This window comes from Pseudorca crassidens, chromosome 4 (genome assembly GCF_039906515.1).
Source record: "Pseudorca crassidens isolate mPseCra1 chromosome 4, mPseCra1.hap1, whole genome shotgun sequence".
NCBI classification, from domain to species: domain Eukaryota; kingdom Metazoa; phylum Chordata; class Mammalia; order Artiodactyla; family Delphinidae; genus Pseudorca; species Pseudorca crassidens.
This window is the reverse complement of record NC_090299.1, coordinates 36580519-36600905: the sequence shown is the minus strand read 5'-3', so window position 1 is coordinate 36600905 and position 20387 is coordinate 36580519. Positions and strand designations below refer to the sequence as shown.

General features: G+C 49.1%; 1 protein-coding gene and 1 long non-coding RNA gene across 2 annotated transcripts in view; one reads left to right on the top strand and one right to left on the bottom strand.

Annotated features, from left to right (window-relative positions):
- The window catches only part of STK32B (serine/threonine kinase 32B), a 340079-nt gene that overhangs the window by 259518 nt on the left and 60174 nt on the right, over window positions 1-20387 (top strand). Inside the window, exon 5 of the mRNA XM_067735498.1 lies at window positions 10428-10465. Within this exon, the coding sequence (XP_067591599.1) occupies window positions 10428-10465 (38 nt within the window). The remainder of the gene's footprint in view (window positions 1-10427; window positions 10466-20387) is intronic.
- Window positions 2802-20366, bottom strand: LOC137223544 (uncharacterized). The gene is made up of 3 exons (XR_010942911.1): window positions 20206-20366; window positions 4835-5005; window positions 2802-3140 (listed from the first exon to the last, which is right to left on the bottom strand). It is a non-coding gene; the product is annotated as an uncharacterized lncRNA (long non-coding RNA).

The following is a 20387-nucleotide window of genomic DNA, read 5'->3' as shown; positions in this document are numbered from 1 at the left end:
GTGAACCAGCTCAGATATCTGTCTTGCCCCTTAAGCAGAGCAGGCCTCTCAAACGCCAAGAGGCATCAAAATCCCACTGGAGCTTGTCAAAATGCAGGTTCCCAGGCCTGGTTCACAGCATCTGAGGCTGTGGCTGGTCTAGGGTGGGGCCTGAGTTGCTGTATTACTCAAAGAACCCTAGTTTCTGGAGCTGGAAGACTGTGGACCAACCCTGAGAAACAGATGAAGAGGAATCATGGGGGCAGGCAGTCCTGAATGCTGGGCCTTCACCCACTCAAGTATCCAAACAACTGTTTACTGAGTGTGTTCTTTATGGCAGATAGCGTTCTAGGTCCTGGTGGTACAGCGATGGGGGGAATCATCCCTGCCGTCATGGGGTTTATAGCCCAGTCTGGAGACGGAGACCACGAAAACAAGTCAGTACGTAAAATGTCAGGTGGTGAGGAAGCCGAGGGGGAGGTAAACAGTGGTCTGGAGAGAGGGGGTGGGAGGAAGGTAGTAGAAGCGGGAAAACAAATTCTTGGCGATAGAAAGGGCACTGGCCATGGCGAAAGATCAAGCCAGACCTGATCGCAGATTTGTAAGGACGTATTTGTAATTTAGCGCAAGTCATTGAACCTTTCCGAGACTCATTTGCCTCGTCTGTAAAAAGGGAGGGAGAAACAAAATTATTTCCTAGCTCCTTTTTAGCTATTCAATACCTTTCTCACTGACTCAGGAAGATCCAGGCAGTTAAGAAGGTTACAATAGTCAGGAATGCATAATTCACACCCCAGCCCTGAGGCTAACTTACCCATTGACCCAAGGAAATGACTCACCTCTCCTGAACGTCAGTCTGTTGGTCTGGAAAATGACAGGTTATTCCTGAGGGTGGTCAGGCGTCCTCCTGCCCAGTGTTCTTCGATTCCAGTAGGAATCACATGAATAGAAGAAGACCTTGACATGGAGTCTCTTTCCAGTGTTTTCCTCAGAAAGTAAGATTAAGAACATGAGGCCTATGTCTGAGCATCTTAATGGAAAAGCAAAGAACTGGGAGCTGTGGGAGGGACCACGGAGCTCCTGAAGAGTCACAGCACTTCTTAGGCTCCGCCACGTGGAACCCACCCGATTACTGAATCCAAGGGGGGAATGCAGGACCGAATGACTGTGGCAGTTTGCAAGCTGCAGGAATTGAGTGAAATAAAGCGAGAGCTAAGCCGTGGTCTCTGGGGAAGCCGGGAGAGTTGGGGGGATCCCCTGCCTGGACCACGCCCTGCCAGGACCTGACACTAATTGGCCTGGTTCTCCCTTGGGACCTTTGGACTCAGACGTTAGGGTTCTGGCCAACATTTACCCACTGCCTTGGGACAAGTTTATAGATGTAGAAACTTAATCAATAGTTGTCAAAAGCCCAGTCTGTGCTCAGCACCGTGCCAGGTTGCTGATCTAGAGGTGGGCCCTGCTTCGATGGAACTCAGAGCCTCTTGGGAAAGAAGAACATCATTCAGATAATCACACACACATACACACTGGCTGTGGTCACAGCCCGCGAAGTTCAGGGAACAAGAAAATGCAGAACAGGGACCGGGACCATCCAGGACTTCAAGGAGAGCTTCTCAGAGGCAGTGGCGGCTGAGCAAGGGCAACCAGATGCAAGGGGCTGACCAGGAGGCGATTGGAGAGCTCCAGGCCAGGGAACAGCGTGCGCACGGACACGAGGACTGGGTGTCTGCCCCACCCAGGAAATGGAAAGAGCATTGGGCATCAGGAGAGCTGGGTTCATATCCCTCTGCTGCCACTTTTAACTCTGACCATGGGAAGTCACTTCACCTCTCTATGGCTTCAGCTTCCTTGCCCATGAAAAGAAGATAATGCTTGTTCTGCAGAGCATTCATGTGGGTTAAACGAATTACAGTATGGGAAGGGGTTTTGTGAACTGTACAACTGTGTACATGTGAAGGATGGTCATAATCATTTTCAGGGTCGGTTTCTGCCCCATACTGTTCCCTCTAAACTCCCTGCTAAGTAGGGGTGGGTCAAAGTGGAGGAAAGCGTCACCATTTTTGGAGCACCTACTCTATGCTAGGAACTGAGCTAGGTCCTTTACATTCATTATTTCGTTTCATCCCCATTTTACAGATGAGGAAAACTGAGACCCAGGCAGGCGTAGAGTTCATGTGTGAAGGGCTTTAAAGCTTTATCTATCATCACAGGCTGTCCTGCGGTCCCTGCAGGGCGTGGGCAAGCACCCTATCCTTCTTATACACTTTTATTGTTTTCCATATGCTGTGCAGTGGCGCTTAACTTGAGGAATTCACAGACTGACTCATGGACAGACCTTTGTAATTTAGTGTTCCTAGAGCAACTAGAAAGAAATAAATCTGGGCTAGGTGGGTCTGCATGGGCTTCACGGACCCTTCCTGACCTGCCTGGGAAGGCGACGCCCTCATGGTGTCTAGGGCAGCGTGTTGTTGGCCTCACCCATCCATGAAGGAATTAATTGAGCCCAGTGCATCCCTGAACCTGTTTGTAAATCCTGAAACTCTTGAATTCTCCATGAGGTATACTTGGCAATTAGCTGAATGCAATTTACACCCAGGCCCCGTGGAGTGGCATAGCCGTTTGAATGTAATGAATCAATGTCAACCATGCCGACGCTTGTTCTTTGCAGGATGAAAGAAAAACCAACAAACCCCGAGCATGGCTTGACAAGATGCCTTTCTCTCCCAAAGGATAAAGGGAGAGGAAAGTGATTTGAGTTGCAACAAGAGGTTTTAAGCCAGATGTAAGAAAGAACTGACTCACCAGGCTGTGTGTGCATTTAAAAAATTGTTTCCATACCTTTAAATCAAGACCTGGGTCTCTGACTGGTACATCCAGGCTCTACCATGAACTCTATGACCTGGAGAAAATGTTTAACTGCTCTCAGCTGCAGTCTTGTTGTCCAGTAAAATGAGGATAATAATATTACCTACCTGTGTTAGTTTTCCTGGGCTGCATACAAAGTACCACAGACTCGGTAGCTTAAACAACAGAAGTTTATTTGCTTATAATTCTGGGGGCAGGAAGTTCAAAGTCAGTGTGTTAACAGGGTTTCTTCTGAGGCCTCTCTTCTTGTAGACCACCACCTTCTCCCTGTGTCCTCACATGGTCATCCCTATCTGCATGTACAGCAGAAATTAACACAACATTGTAAATCAACTATACTTCAATACAATAAATTTTTAAAAATAATAAACACTTTTCCAGGAATGGGCCTGAGGCCTGTGACAGCTGTGCCTTATTCTGAAATTGTGTCCTCATGACTCTTCCGGGCTCCTCTTTCCCTCTTTTTGTACAAGTAGAGTGGTAGTGGTTGCTAGTCTGCTTTGATGCCCTTGATGGTTTTCAAAGTTGACAGCCACATCTCAGCATTCACTTTTTATTTTTGAGATTATGTTAGAATATGGAATCCCAGACACCGGCCACCAGCACTGTGGGTACCAGAGGGCAATTAAGGGAATTTGTGTAAGAAGGGACGGATGTATGTTTTGTAAAGCCATTCGGGTCATATTAAAAAAGAAATACAACCTTGTATGTGGGTGTTGTAATAAAGGAACATATCCTGAAATCCAAGTAACATAATTTTGCTGACCAAATATCATAGGTATTATAGCCATGCTCCTGGAATTATGAGATTCATTTTTTTCTTGAGTATTTCCCCCAGGTAGAGAACATTGATCTAGAGGCAAGTTGAGAATGGGTCTTGTCTGCTGACGTGTGACCTTTGACCCTCTGTATATACTTCTTTCTTCATCAATAAAATAGGAGTAGTGAGTGATACCTGCCTCTAGAGCTGTGTCAGAATTGAGCGGGGTGACACAGAAGGTGATGCCACAGCCCCTGATTCAGAGAAGCCACACTCCTTGTGAAACCCACTCCTTGTGAAACCCACGTGACCTGCCCACGTGGTGCAGGAAGTGCAGCTGTGAGTCGTATCAGGACTTCTGGTAATGTGGAGGCATCGTGTTGGGGGCTGGGGGCCGTACATGGTCCCTGCCCTCCACAGGAGGCAGGAGAGAGACAGGAGAAAGAAGTGAAACCTAACCAGTAGCAACAATATGCGGTTTCAGAATCGGTACCCAGTTTCTGGACGGACAGTCCACACCAATGTGGTGAGAGATTCCAAAACGTGAGAACCAAGTTCATCAGCCTCCTGCCCCCCATCGGCTTGCTGCTGGATGGGTGCCAGCTGGCCACAGAGGTCCACGGCCAAGGTGAATCCCACCCATTCAACCCTGGCTCTGTCACTGCATCCAGCCTCCCTCCCCAGTGCCCGTTCTGGTAGCTCATCCCCAAGACTGAAATGTCTTTGCTCCTTCTGTTACTAACAACAGGCGTGCATCCTACAGGCCTGGCCCTTGGCTGGCTGCTCTCATAAAACCCCACCTACATCAAACGGAATCATCTAGTACCCAGCCAGCCTGGAGGAAAATCCCAGGTATTGCCTCCTAAGTCTAACAACCTGAAGTTGGCTCCATAATCAAATAAAGCCCCTCATAAGTGGCCTCAACCCACCTGTCTAAACCCATCTCCCTCTACCCACCAACCTCTAACCCACCACTCCGGCACGACCAGTCTTCTCCAGCATCAGAGCTGGCCATCCTTCCTCCTGTCCCCAGTCCTGCCTGTAATGCCTTACATGTAACTCCTTGGACAGCAGTGAGGAACTACAGAAGTTTCTGGATGACACGACTGAAACTATCGAATTTGCATTTCAGAACACGATAAAGATAAGCTCCTGTACTAGATAGGATGTAGGTTTAGGTGCTTTAACAATGGGCAAAAAGAACGACTAAAACAAACAAATCCTCACCGTAAGCACGTGGAGTATGTGTTGTTTTCCAGTTTACAGCTGAGGAAACTGAGGCTCGCCCTGGGCATTGTGCCAGGACCTCAGGGCCAGCAAAGTCGGGACTGGAATGGGACCGCTGTGTGTCCACCTCCTCCCGCATCACTTCTGTGATGCCAACAGCATCTTCTTTCTCTAGGGGTAAAATACCCACAGAATTTCATTTCACAGATGCGACTCTTTATCCACCAGGTTTTTATTTGTCTTTATTGCTGCATAAGATCATGGACATATAACACTCAGAGACCCCCAGCAAAGGCACATGTGCAGAAATGGCCCCACGGCCCATTTTTGCAGTCTGGATCAGAGCCATTTCTGTGCTTTATTTATTTATTTTTGCGGTACGCGGGCCTCTCACTGTTGTGGCCTCTCCCGCTGCGGAGCACAGGCTCCGGACGCGCAGGCTCAGCGGCTATGGCTCACGGGCACAGCCCGCTCCACGGCATGTGCGATCTTCCCGGACCGGGGCACGAACCCACGACCCCTGCATCGGCAGGTGGACTCTCAACCACTGCGCCACCAGGGAAGCCCCCTCCCTCTTTTTTTTTTTAAATAGCCCAACTGACATTTTATGCTTTGTTTTATTTGGGGATCAGGGGATAATTCAAAAGCAGAACCAGGTTTTATAGCCTCGCATGCACACTTTCTATCAAAGTATCATTTTGCCCAGCTCTGAAATTATGGGCCTGTCCTCGGAAAACATTGTCGCAGACTTGCCCGTCCTCGCAATGCTTCTAATGCCCTTTCTGAACACACAGGCCCATTTTCAGCAGGATGACGTGCTTGGGCTGAGATATGATCAATGTGAAAAGTGGAACCAGAGGAAATGGTCCTGGAACCCACTAACCTAGAGGCTCTGATAAGATGCTTTGCCCATAAAATGTTATTCTTATTAAATCCCGAATGAATCAGGCTCCCGTCTCCTACGTGACGCTTTTCAGGAGTCTGCCTGGTGAGTCTCCTCTGAAAGAGATCTAATTCACTTTGCTAAAAGTTCAAGAATCCACCCCTGAGGGCTCCCTAGCTCCTTTTAAAGAGCAGAGATAGGACCCTCATCGTTATTTATTTCAGCACTTCTTACGCACTGGGAGCCCTGCTAAGCCTTGTGTGATAGCACCTCCGTGTATACGCCCAGCAACTGTCAGATAGGGACCGTCATTCCCATTTTCCAGATGAGGAGAGTGTGGCTCAGAGTACGTTGCCCAAGACCATACAGCTATCATAACAGTTTTCTGTCGCTGCGGAACAGATTTCCACTAAATGAGCGGCTTAAAACAAACACAAACTTGTATCTATGTTATTTTCTCAGAGTTTCCACAGGTCAGGAGTCTGGCCACAGCTTAGCTGGCTCTTCTGCTCAGGGTGTCACAAAGCTTCGACCCCGGTGTCCACTGGGCTGCACTCCTTTCTGGATCTTTCTGGATCTTTCCCAGGCTCTCCTGGTTGTTGGCAGAATTCAGTCCCTTGTGGCTACAGGAATGAAGTCCCCCTGTTTCCTTGCTGGCGCTCAGCTCCTAGAGGTGCCCGCAGGTCCCTGCCATGTGGCCACTCCCACTCCAGGCCGCCAGGACTCAGTCTGATAGCCTGTAATCATGGGAATGACCCCACCACCTTTGTCCTGTTCCCTAGGCTGGACAGATGTCACAGGTTAAACCATTCAACCTCCCAGCTTTCCGTGGACTCATCTGCAAGATGAGAGCTTGCTCCCAGGTAGTGTCTAACTGACTGTTTCTTGTCATTCACATGTCAACCTAACGTCACGTCTTCTGAAAGTCCTTCCCTGGCCACCTACCAAAAGCAGGTCTCTTTTCTAGACCCTGATTTATTCTCTTCAGAGCACTTGTCTCAACTTGGGGTCGTGTCACTTATTCACCCCTGTCAGCCTCCTAGAAGCGAGTTCCATTTGCTGGGTCTGCCTTGTTCACTGTTGCAGCCCCAGTGACCATGGAAGGGATGCCCCCAAGATGCTTGAGGACCATTGACTCCCCTCCGTGCTAAGAGCTGACACAGAGGCATGTGTCAGACATTTAAGAAGCCGAGGCACAGGGAGGTCACCCCAATAGCAGGAGAGGCGCCGGGGTGTCAGACAGTCTGCTCCCAAGCAGGATTCGCCTGGGCAGGACACCCTCTTTCCTTGGAGCCATGGGGTCTAGTTTACCAAGCCACTGATATCTGTGCCCCTGTTTCGTCCTCATGATATGAGAGACCATGAATGGAGGCCTTTCAGAATGTGGGCTCTGATGGATGGTGGGCCTATCCAAGGTCACACCGTGGTCAGTGGGGGAAGCCGGCTGCCACTTGACATGTACCCACCTCCTTCATTAGCTCTCTTTCTTCTCTGCCAGATGTGTAGCCTCCTGTGGGCTGCTACAGCAAATTATCACAGAATTGGTGGCTTAAAAAAAACGCAAATTCGTGACCTCACGGTTCTGGCCAGGACTGAAATTAAGGTGCCAGTGGGGTCAGCCTTCTCCAGAGGCTCCGGGGGAGAGTCCTTTCCTTCCTCTTCCAGCTTCTGGGGGTCCTGGTTCTCCTTGGCTTGTGGTCTCTGCCCCTGTCTTGACATGGCCTCTTCTCTGCTTTGTGTCTGTGTCCAAACCTCCATCTCTTTTCTAAGATGGCAGGCATTAGGACCCCCCCCAAACCCAGGATGATTTCATCTTTCCTTGAACCTGCAAAAGCCCTGTTTCAAAATAATATCACTTTCTGGGGTCCTAAGTAGACGTGAATTCTGGGGGGACACTCTTCACCCTACTACACAAGGTCACCTCTCCTTAGGTCGGCCACCACTGCCCCATCTTTTCTTGGCTCTGACACCCTGGTCCCCACTGGTCCGTGTGATTTCCTGGCCGGCCGTTCCCTCTCCAGCTGCCCCAGTTCCATCTCCCCCAGGCTCCAGAGCAGTCTCCCTGCACCGTGGCTTCTGTGCCACCCCACCTGCGTGTCTCCCTCTCCCACTGATTCTGAGCTTCCAGAGGGGAGGGACTGTGTCCCCAGCTCTCTGCCCAGACCTGCCAGGAGGAAGCATTTGAGGGCTATCCCAGGAATGCCCTGGAAGGAAAAGGAAGAAGTCAGAGGAGGGAGTGAGGGATGAAGGAGGAAGAAAAGGAGCGGGGTGGGCAGAAAACCCCAAAACAGGGCAATTTCAGCATCAGCGGAGGCGGCAGCTCAAGCCAAGGACCTTGCAGGCCTTTGGGGCTCATGGTCTTGGTCCACAGCCAGCTCCTCTGAAATCCGCACACCCCAAACAAGGTCATCGCAGTTCTAGTGACACCTTAAAGAAAGGATGCTCTTGGGCTTCCCTGGTGGCGCAGTGGTTGAGAGTCCACCTGCTGATGCAGGGGACGCGGGTTCGTGCCCCGGTCCGGGAGGATCCCACATGCCGCGGAGTGGCTGGGCCTGTGAGCCATGGCCGCTGAGCCTGCGCGCCCGGAGCCTGTGCTCCGCAACAGGAAAGAAATGCTCTTGAATATTTGCTGCTGTGTTTTCATTCTTGACAAGTATTTATTTTCCCTTCTCTCACCTTTTCTGGAGAAACCCTCCTGGGAGAGGCCCTAGACAGGGGCCAAGTGTTTGCTGATTTGAGCCACAAACACTTGACTCCAGGTCTTCCGTCTTTTGTTTTAATTGTGTGAGCTCTCTAGTTCATCCTCCCCCTGGGAACTGCCCTAACGACCAATCTCTGTTCACCAGGGACCTGTGGCTGTGAACTTGGCAGCTGGGGTTCCATTGGCTTAATGCTCATCAGTATTCACAAGTCACAATGCAAATGAAAATTTAAAGCTATGGTATGAGTGTATCTTTCTCCCCCAAAGCCGTAGGCATTACCTCATATTGTTACAAATAACCATGGTGTGTTTTCAGGTAGAATTGCTATTTGATAAACTCAGGGGCAATTGCTTTTTATTTCGAAGAAAGCTGTCATTAGTCTCAAAAGATTTGACATTTACTCTAAATGAGTGAGTGGGGCTTGCATTTCTAAAACCCATGGCTTTAATACAAAGCTTTGGAAAGTGTATGCATGTTAATGATGGGTAAATCAGAGCTGAAGCTGTCCACTGAGTTTCTCCAAGGCTGTGTTTCTCTCACATTCATTCTTCCGTGTTTCCTGTGTGTTGACAAAGGTTCTTTTCCCCCTAAAACTCCACTCAGGGTCTTCTGATGAGTTCTTCTGAAACCCAACCTTGTCTTTTGTACTTCTGCGTTGTCTCTGCATCGTCCGGTCTTAGCAAGGACCTGCTAAGTTGGTTTAGCCAGAATCCCCCATCCTCCCGACCTGATCATCTTCTGATCAGGTTGCTCATCCCCCGGGGGGTTTGATCCCCCTGGCCTGCCATCAGCAGGAATCCTGAACCCCTCTCACCTCTGATGTCTCCTCTTAGTAACTTTCCATCCGCCGATCCCCACCTGCTCCTCGGCTACAAATCCCCACTTGTCCCTCTTGTGTTCAGAATTGAGCCCAGTTCTTTTCCCCTTTGGTGATTGCAACTGAATAAAATCTGTCTTTACTGCTTTAACTACTGTCCTGGTTTTTCTTTGACTGTGTCTGCTGGTGACAGACGCCATGCTAGGGGTGCAGAAGTGAAGAAAGCAAAACCCCTGCCTTTGAAATGCACAGCTTGGAGTTGGGAGCCCTTTGCTATAATGATGACATAGAGCAGAATTTTCCAGAAACTCCCCAGCTGAGATTTCGCTGCACATGGCCCGCTGTGTGCAAAAGGGATCAGCAAACTTCTGAAGGACCAGATAATAAATATTTTAGGCTTTGAGGGTCACATCAGTCTGTGTTGTACATTTCTTTTCATTTTTGCTTTGTGCATGTGTGTGTGTGTGTCTTGTTTTGTTTTTTACAATCTTTTAAAAGTATAAAAGCCCTTCTTAGCTCACAGACTATACAAAAACCAGCTGATTGCTGGGTGTGATCTTTTAAGAAACTGAATTGACATCTTCAACCCTGATTTAGTCATCATGAACGTGCATACACTTTCCAGAGCTCCATGTAAAAATCACAGATTTTAGAAATTCAAGCCCCATTCACTTCTTTATAATAAATGTCAAATCTTCTGAGATTGTACAAAAACTGGCATAGGCTGTGGACGAGGATGACGAGGACAAGTTACTGAACCTCCCAGAGCCTCAGTTCCCAGGTCTATAGAGCAGAGACCATTACACCTGGGAGGTTTAGTACCTAGCAAGGTGGGAGGGCTAAATTCCATCAGGAAGGGTAAGTGTCTATACTCACCAGTAGAGACCCTGTGCTCAGTGAGCAGTCATTCCTGGGCCTCAAGAGGCAAAAAATCATTAAGAATATTGAGGAGAAAAATATTCACACAATAATCCACTTGCAGTTCCAGGAAAAGAAAAGGGAAGGAAGCGAGAACACGGGGCTCCACTATCATAACAATCACTCTTCTGCTCCCTGTCTGAGCCCTCATGCCGGGGAGGAGACAAGCACTCTAGGTGTTGTCAGGCATCTATCCCCAGTTGTCGTGTTTGTCACGTGCTCCTCCGTAGGCTCCAGAAATCACATTTTCAGCTTCTTTGTTTTCTCTTACAGAGACATCAAGCCAGACAACATACTGCTGGATGAACACGGTAAGCCTGTTATGAACGCTTTCTAGAGACTATTTCAGTGGGAACTTTGAGGCTCTGGGAATTTGGTCCTGGTCCTGGTGAGTTGGATTTTAGGGTTGACTAGAAAGCCTTCTTTTGTTTCAATCCTGGTGAATGAACAGCTGTGTAAATTTCTGGTCTGTGTCCTGCTGCGGTGAGTTAAGTCCAATGTATTTGATGGTTTCATATCTAAAGACATCACCATTCACGTCCTGGTGTGAGGACAACAGAGCAGAAATGGGAATGGGATACAAGGTTGGAAAGCTCTGAGCCTCCCAGCCCTGCTCTCCGACCTGTGAACCCGGGGCTTCAGAAATGTCACTCACCTCTCTAAACCTCAATGTCATCTTCAGTAAAATGGGGGAAATGATACCCACCTTCCAGATTGTCATGGGGATCAAATGCGATAGGGTGTGCTTGGCAAGCTAGAAATCAGTAATCAGTAATCCTCTAAGCCTTCCCTCATCCAGGCTTCTCAAGCTTTTATGTGTGTACGGAGTGTGCGCATCTTCTTAAACTGATTCAGTGGAGTGAGGTGGACCTGGGATTCTGCATTTATAACAGCTCCCAGTTGAGGCTGACACTGCAGGTCCATGGAGAAGGCTCCATGTCAGCGGCTCTCCAACTCTGGTCTTATCGGAATCCCCTGGGGGATTTGGTAAGCATCAGAGGCCAGACCCAGTCCTGTTTAGAGAGCCTGGGCCTCTGTGTTCTGAGTCAGTCCCAGGGATGTGGTGCCCAGTCAAGTCAGGACAAGTCCAGGGCACAGCCCAGCAATGACTGACAGTCTACTGCAGTCCACGCCAAAGGCAGCTTTGCAGCCAACCATCATGGCAGTCTTGGAGACTAAATTCCCCGATGTTGCTTCAGAAACTCATCTCCCGAGGGCTTTCGGGGCTGTGGGCTGGAGTGAGCAGACGGGGATTTTTCTGCTGTGCTGCCGAATCTTTCAGGGACGAGTCTGCCGCCTCATCTACATGGCTCCTCTGACCTACCTCCCCCACTCCCTCCCGCAGGCTGAGGCTGTGTCTCCAGCCCGAAGCCCCTCTAGGACTTGTGTGTGTCACCAGTGTGTCTCAGGGAATCCTGCCTCGTTGTATAAGCCCCTTGGTACTGGGAGACAGAGTGGGAGTGGTGGATGGGACCATCTGGGCTCCAGTCTCCTGCCAGAGGCTGAAACCAGCCCAAGTGCTTTGGGGCAGAGAGGTGAAATCCCTGTGCTCCCGAATGGAAGGTCAAGGATGACCTTAGGTTGCCAGGGGGAAACGGAGCAGAGCTGAGGCTGCAAATCAAGGTCCCCAGTTTGTATCTAAAAGGCAGGAACCCCAGACCTGGGTCTCAGCTGGTCCCCCAACTAGCTGTGTGTCTTCAGGCAAGTTGCAAAACAAGTAATACCGCCTTGCAGGGTGGCAGAGGTCTAAGACAAGATGGGGAGGATGAGCCACTGTCCCAGCACCAGGACATAAAGGTGCTCGGGAGGGCTTGTATTAGCTTATAGCTCTCAGCCTCTCCTGTCCCTTCTCTGCTCAGATCACAGAAGCAGGTGAGGTGGAAGGAGAAGAGGCACAGGCTGGGTGACGCAGGACCCCTGGCAGGGCTGTCCTGGAAACCAGGGGTGTGGAGGGCAGGGTTCTGGCTGGGATCCTCACGGCTCCAGCCTAGAGACTTGAGAGAGACTTTTGGACAAAGACCTTTCAGGCCCTGGGCAGCTTTCCAGAAGCAAAATCAAGGCAGGAACGCCAAGCAGTAGGAATAATTCAGCTGTTCCTCTAGGATGAAATGAGACTCAGCAAACCTGTAGGGTTAACCAGGACCTGCCTGACGCCGTAGTTCCTGCCCGATGCTACAGCCTCGGGTCAGAGCTCACACAGCCTTCTCCGGGTTCCCTCGTTCCTGGGCTCCTGGATCTCCGTCCATCCCTTCCTACCTCCCCTTCTGTGCTCGTCCTCACCTCTCCGCCTCAGCCCTTTCCCACTTTCCTCCCAGATCTCCCCATCCTTCCCCACCTCCCGCATGCCTTACACAGTGTCCTGACCCTGCCCTCTGGCTTTGCAGCATCCCACACACTCCCCAAGGATTCGAACCCTCCTGTCTCTTCTCTAAGCTCCTTTTTCATCAAGCTTGCTGTCGAGACAGAGCACTGAACACTATTTCGTACTAAGATGTGAATGGCTGATGCCCTCCCCTCCATCAGCTTTAGCATCCAGTGAGTGCCTTTTTGGGCAGTGCAGAAGGAAAATCAGGAGCAGAGGATTCTCAAAAAACACAAATCTTCTCCCCTAGGAGAGAAGGACAAGAGAGGAGACTGTGGCTGTTTTTCCTTCCCCTGATTTATGACAGGAGATAGATGCTCATCAGCTTTTCTTTCTTTTTTTCTTACTTAGTCATTGTTGCCTTTTTTCCCCCTCCAGCTTTATTGAGGTGTGATTGGCAAATAAAAACTGTATATGTTTAGGTTGTACAATGTGATTTTTTAAAGGTGTACAACATGATGATTTAATACACATATACATTGTGAAATTAACAACACAAGGTAATGAACGTATCCAGCACCTCTTAAGGTTCCGTTCTTATTGTGTGAGTGGTGAGAACATTTAAGATCTACCCTCTTAGCAAATTTCAACCACACACCACAGTATTATTAACTACTGTCACCATGCTGTACATTAGATCTCCTTACCCTGTTGTTAAATGCATTTTAAAAAAAAAAACAGCTTACAAAACAGATAACTATTTCTATTTAAAGAGTTTGCTGATTGATCTCATTAAGTGTTTTCTCAGAGAACAAGTTGGTTGCTGTGTTTACAGTGAGTCATAAGCATAATTAAATAAATGCATTCATATTTTATTCAAAATGTTCAAGATCTGCTGGTTATACAAAATCCAAGGCTCTCACAGAAGCGTCTCTGCTCCCCCGGTGTCTGCTCTGCTTCCTGATCTTGCAGGCTGGTCTTATCTCCTAGAATGGGCGCTAATTCTACTCTGAGATTTGGGGTCTCTTGGCTAGCAGCAAAAGCAGAGGGAGACCGTACCTGGAGGTAAAATGAAGTTGAAGGAGGATGCAGCATCATAGCACAGTGTGAGAGGAAGAGTTGAGAGTGCTTTAGGGCTGAGGGCAAAGTGCTCTAGGAAATGGGGAATTTAAAACTGTAGAGGGAAGAGGAAGGGATTGCATTCATTTTCTGTTGGTACAATAATGCTGGGTGATGAATAACCACATGAATTTAATGGCATAAACAAGAAGCATCCAGTTAGCTCACAGGCCTGTGGGGTTACGCTCTTGTAGACAGGGCTTGCTCCTAAGACTGAGGTCCTGCAGGGTCAGCCAGGCAGCTACGGTGACATTGGCTGTGCTCACTCCCATGTCTGGGGGTCGCCTGGCTGCCAGCTGGTACACCGTGACCTTGGCTCATTGACTGGGCAACTCGGCCCAGCTCCTCATGGCTCACCTTCTGGCAGGCCAGCCCTGTGTGACCTCGCGTGGCCATAGCAGAAACAGAGGCAGGGAAAGCCCAGTCACTTAAGCCACCACCGGCATCACATTTGCTGCCATCCCAGTGGGCAAAGCAACTCACAAGACCCAACCGGGTCCGGGTTGAGCACTGCCAAATGACATGGCGAAAGGAAGGATACGGAGGAGGAGGAACTGCGGAGATTAATGCAGTCATCCAGCAGATGGGCAGGTGGGGGGCTGGTCTTTAACACGTGGGAGCTTGACTTTCCCCCAAATGAGCAAAGAGCCGGGAGTCAGAGACAGAAGGGCAGTGCCTGCGTTTTGCCCTGAGTGTCTACTGAGGACCCTTGGTCAAAATGTACTGACCATATACTGTCAGCTTTCTTATCTGAGGTTTCACATTCTCGAATTGAACCAACCTCAGATGGCAAACATTCAGGAAAACAACTCCGGAAAGTTCCAAAAAGCAAAACTTGAATTTGCTGCTAGCTGACAACTATTTACATAACATACGCATTGTACTTACAACTATTTACATAGCATTTACATTGTACGAGGTATTGATAAGTAAAAAAAACAAAAGTATATGGAAGGGTGTGCCCAGGTTATATGTAAATTGTACACCATTTTATACGTGGGACTTGAGCATCCAAAGATTTGGGTATCAGTGGGGGTCCTGGAACCAATCCCCTGCAGATACTGAGGGACAACTGTAGCTCTGTCCTCTTCTGTATGCAAGAAAGTAATTCCTTCACTTTTGCAGACCTGCCATAAGCCAGGTGTTGTGACAGGCGACCCAAGGACACAGACCCCCTGTGGCCGAGGACATCGTGGTCTAGGGTGGCGCTTCTCAGCCACGGCTGCACGTCACCCAGGAACCGTAAAAGGTGCCGATGCCAAGGTCCCACCCGCAGAGGCACTCACTTGACTCATCTCGCAGGAGAAATTGCTGGGCGGGGTGTGTGTGGGGGTGAACGTGGGGTTAAAGCTACCAGGTGGTAGCTTTAAGGTGTAGCCAGGGCTGAGGGAGGGACAGAAAAGTAAACAGGTGATTCTGACCCAGCAGGGTCAGTGCTGGAACGGGCAGGGGTGAGGCTGTGCTGGAGCAGAAGGGCAGTGAAGCTGGGGGAGGGGGAGGGGGAGGGGGAGGGAGGGCTTTCTGGATCCTCCCTCCAGAGTGTGGGCACCAGAGCATTTGGGAGCAGAGCATTCCAGAGGGCAAAGGAGAAAGCTCCACTGGCCAGAGGACAGCAGGCTGTGAGGCGTAGAACTCATTCTTTTCTCAGGGACCTCGGGATGGGCGCTTGGGGATCAGAAACCTCACCTGGATGTTTAGTAACAGGTGACACAGCAGCCATGCCAGCAGAATGAATCTGTTTCCTCATTGTATCCCTAAACACCCCAGTGCCAGGATCCAGACAGCCAGGGACAGCTCCTGTGCCCCAGAACCCCTGAAATCATTCAGCCTAGCCAGTCCTAAGCCTGCTTGCCCTGCCTTGCCTGTTCCTTCCCACAGAAACCACCAGAAAGGCTCTTGGCCACATTTCCTCCCTTCTCCCTCTGTCTCATGACTAACGCTAGTACTTCCCTGGGGGGACCCACATGGTGTGATGTGACCCGTCCTCTTAGGAACTGTGAATAACAAACTATCTTTTCAATGGCAATTGTCTCCTAATCTGCGGACTTCACTTCTAATTTTCTATTAACAGGCTCTATTTCAGAGCACTCATTCACTGGACTTATTTCAAAGAATTTCCTCTCCATCTGTTGCTGACATATTTGTCGGCAAGTGTTCCCCAAAACGGCAGTGGCCAGCAGCAACACCCCCTTATCACTTGTCAAAACACTGTATGTGCTGTGACATCCCCCTCACGAGACTCCAGGAAATTAACAAATCAGGCGCGTGTTGATTCTGAAGCCTCAGATGCAGGGATTGGAGCAGCTGAGATGGAAGTGGGAAAAGCCACCCAGGCAAATTGGGGGGGTGGGCAGAGGTGTTTCTGCTAAGTCAGAGGGGCCAACAGTGCGTGTCATTATTCTAGACGAGTTTAAGGATAGAGCTTAGGAATGTGGCTTAAAGCTAGCCTGGAGTCCTTGGGAGGTTGGTAATGAGATTCTTTCTGAAGACTGCTGGGAATGGAAGTGTCTAGCACAGTGTGATGTCTTAAAGTCCTGAAGACCCAGAGCAGGAATCTCTGAGGACCCCCAATAAATAGCCCCCTGTATTAGTTTCCTAGGGGTGCTGGAACAAAGTCCCACAGATTGAGAGGCAATAAACAGCAGAGATGTATTGTCTCTCAGTCCTGGAGACTAGGAACCCGAGGTCAAGGTGTCCGCAGGGCTGTGCTCCCTCTGAAGGTGACAGGGAAGGGTGTGTGTCATGTCTGTCTGCCAGCTCTGGTTTGGAGACACGCATACTTCTTTGACTTGAGACCGTGTAACTCCAGACTTCAAATGGCATTCTCCTTCTGCTTCCTTTCTGCTTCCAAACCTTGCCTGAGTGCATTTGAAAGGCAGAAGCTCAATCTTGTCCAGAACCCTAGCTGCAAGAGGGTCAGGACATGTGGTTTTTCTCTCTTTCTGGTCCTTATAATACAGGAGGCAGGAAAGAATGGAGTGGAAAAGGATGCTAGGTATCAAAATATAGTCTCTAACCCCGTGCCTCTCAGTCATTGCAAAGAGCAGATCATGGCTGAGAAAGTTTATAAAAACCTCCCTGTCAACCTAATTCACTGTGATTAGTATGATTGCATAAAATTACATGCCAACACAGAGACGTGGAAGGGAAATGATTGATCAGGGAGCCATGGCTATGCTGCAGTAACTAATTAACCCAAAATCTCGTGACTTAACCTTAAAAGCCACCAGAAGTAGAGAAAAGGGGAAAGAAACTCAGAACTGTTGAGCCCTCTCAAAAGCCTTGGGGGAGACGGTTTCCAAGCAGCATCATATAAAATAGGGTGTGAAGGCTGGGCGGGTTTTACGAGATCACAATATATCCCGGGGGAAGGCGTTGAAACTCGTCTTGGGTGGGAGTTCCCCCGAATCTCAGCCTAGGAGCTCAAGAAATCCCACACGTGTTGCATTTCTTGTACCCTGCTATTGCTTGTTCACCCCCGCACAGGGGGAGCAGGGAGCACACAGATTTTTTTGGTTTTTTGAAGATTTATTTATTTATTATTTACTTATTTTATTTAGTTTTGGCTGCGTCGGTCTTAGTTGCGGCACGCAGGATCTTCATTGTGGTGCGCGGGCTTCTCTCTGGTTGTGGCATGCGGGTTTTCTCTTCTCTAGTTGTGGTGCACAGGCTCCAGGGTGTGTGGGCTCTGTAGCTGTGGTGCGCGGGGTCCAGAGCACGTGGGCCCTGTGGTTTGCAGCACACGGGCTCTCTAGTTGAGGCCCGCGAGTTCAGTAGTTGAGGCGCACACGGGCTTAGTTGCCCTGCAGCCTGTAGGATCTTAGTTCCCTGACCAGGGGTCGAACCAGCATCCCCTGCATTGGAAGGGGGACACTGGACAACCAGGGAAGTCCCACACAGATTGTTTTGAAAGTCCTTCTTTCCCATCCCATGTCCAAGATAGGGGAGGAGGTCAAATCAAATAGAACAGAAGAAAATCAGAGGGTCATTCATTCTACGTCAGGCAAAGGTGTGCCCTGAAACAGAGTCAATCTTTGGTTGAGGTAAAGCCAAATGAAGACTGGATAAGCTGGTGCCTTGGAATTTGATTTGGTTTCTTTCTTTCTTTCTTTTCTTCTTCCTTCCTTCCTTCCTTTTCCCTCTCCTCACCCCCTCTCTCTTTCTGCCACTGTCCTGCAGTACATTCACTGTCATCTCCATGAAGGCAACAGGAAACAGTGCCCAGGATGTGTGATCCTGAGGGAAGTATCACAGCCAGGGTAGCATCACACTGACATCTTGGAGGTATAGATATTATTAGCAGTGAGCATGTGAGCCTGTCATGGGCAGGGCAGTTGAGTCTACAGCAAGGTTCTCATCCTCTTGGGCATCCAGCTGTGTCTTTTCAGCAGCACCACTGTGACCTCTGGCTTAGGCATGATGTAGACCCTGTAAACCAGCTAAGGTGGGGATAGATGTTCCCATGAGGCTTTACTCCAAATTCCAGGGAAACAAGGCAGAAAATAATGTGGGAGGAGATCATCTCTTACATATGGACCCCCTGTCAGCCTAACTCCCAATCTAGTGCCCTCTGGTGGGCACTACCTTAGCACTCACTCCCAGGAATTCACAGCCACGAATCCAATCTTGGCTTCCTGAGGATAGATCTAGAGAGAACTCACTCTGCAGTAAACAAAGCCTGACGTTCGGTTGACTATCCCCTCCCAAGCAGACCCCATCTTTTCCTGGATTGTGGCCTTGTCGGTCCCAGTGAGAGCACTGCACTGCCCTCACTCATTTGGTAAATACCCACGCGGGTTTGGGGTTATTTCATTACAGGGGCTGAGAGGGGAGAAGGGAAGGGGGGTGGCATGGTGGAGCAGGAATAGACACTTGTGCAATGTAGCTGCAGACGAAACAGATGAAAAGTCAGCAAAATTCAGGAAGGCTTTGGATGTTTTCTCCTGGAATATACAGGGAAGATGCAGGAATCAGTCTTTGAAGTAGGAGTCCCTGTTACTGGTAATACTGAGAAGATTCTCTGCATTGCCAGTTATACCGCAATGAGGGGACTGTGGATGGGACTTTAGCCCCGTGTAATCTCCATCATCCCATCCCCCAGTTCCATGACACAGGTAACTGGCACATCCTTAGTGTCTGCAGTTCCAAGCCCCTGCCACCCATATGCACAAGTAGGAGGTGCTCATTAAATGATTGCTAAGTGAATGAAGAAATGAGTGAGAATTTTTCCAAGTCACATGGATGTCAAGTATTTTTGTACTCGGAAAATAGCCCAAGTTACAGGTCCTCGTGGTGCCAATCCTGACACTGGCACCAGTGATTACAAAAACCGTGGAGAGGGTGGCTGAGTCCCATCAGCTGAGGTCCAGCTGAAAAAGTGACGTTGCTACAGTTTTAAAAGTCAAAAATTGAAATGGAGTGTTGTCAACTCCTGTAAATACCATGATAGCCTTAAGAAGTAAAGAATGAAGAAAGGTGATAGGATTGCCTACCACATTTCCTTCATTCAGTCTTTTGTTTGGTCAGTCGATCAGCCAGTCAACAAACACTTGATAAGTACATTTTCCAGGTCAGGCCAGTGCTAAGGTACTGGGGACATAGAAATGAATGAGGGAGGATTCCTGGCCTCAAGGAGATGGACAAAGTGACAGATACAACATGGTGAATGCTAGCATGGGAGTGACAATGGAGGGGACTGTGGAGGTACAGGTCGGGGCCCAGAGGAGAAGCCTAAACTAGTCAGTCTGCCATGGATTAAATGTGTCTCCACCAAAATTCATGTTGAAGCCTTAACCCCCAGTGTGATGGTACTTGGAGTTGAGGCCTTTAGGAAGTAATTGGGTTTGGAAGAAGTCATAGGGTTGGAGCCCCCATGATGGGATTTGCGCCCTATAAGGGGATGAAGGGACCAGAGCTCTCTCTCTCTCCACCATGTGAGGATACAGCAAGAAAGCTGTCATGTAAACTAGGAAGAAGACCTTCACCAAGAACCCTACCATGCTGGCACCCTGATCTTGGACTTCCGGCTTCCAGGACTGTGAAGAATAAATGCTTGCTGTTTACACCACTCAGTCTGTGGTAATCTGTTTTAGCAGCCCAAGCCAACTAAGACACACACACCCCTCATGGTAGTGAGTCTCCTGTTAGTGGAAGCAAGCAAGCAAAGGCTAGATGTGCATCCAGCAGTAATATAACTCTCCAGCCAGGTTTTGAAGAATGAATGGAAATCTGCGAGGCAGAGGGGAGGAAAAAGCATTCCAAATGGTGTCAGAGTCTTGGAGGTGTGATGAATTTCCATGAGTTCAGAGAAAGGAGAGAAGCAGGGCTGGAGTTCAGGATTCATAAACAGGGCTGGGAGGATGATTATTGATTATTGATTCTCTCATTAAAACTTGTACTAACAGATCTCACACAGTATCCTGGGCTCCTTCTCTCCCTGAATTTTGAATGTTTTTAATTTACAGAAAACAAATAGCTGAAAAGTCAGTTCATATTTGCACATTTTGTAGTAAATTTCCATCCTCCTTAGAAGGAACTCGGAGACCTCATATGGCACTAATTTTCACTTTCCCACATCTTGACTCAACTGTTAAAGGAGACACACCGGGAAGTTACAGCTCATCAACTCACGCGGTACAGAAACCAGAAGTGGAATTCTGCTGTCTGGCGCTCCTGTTGGACGTGAATTCCCTGTAGACTGGTCGGCTTCAGAGCTGCCCCAGATCCTCCACCCCAGAGGGCCGGAAGGAAGTAAGGGCTGGGCTGTGAGACTCAGCTCTGAAGGGGGCAGCGTGGGGCGGAGGGAAATGCCC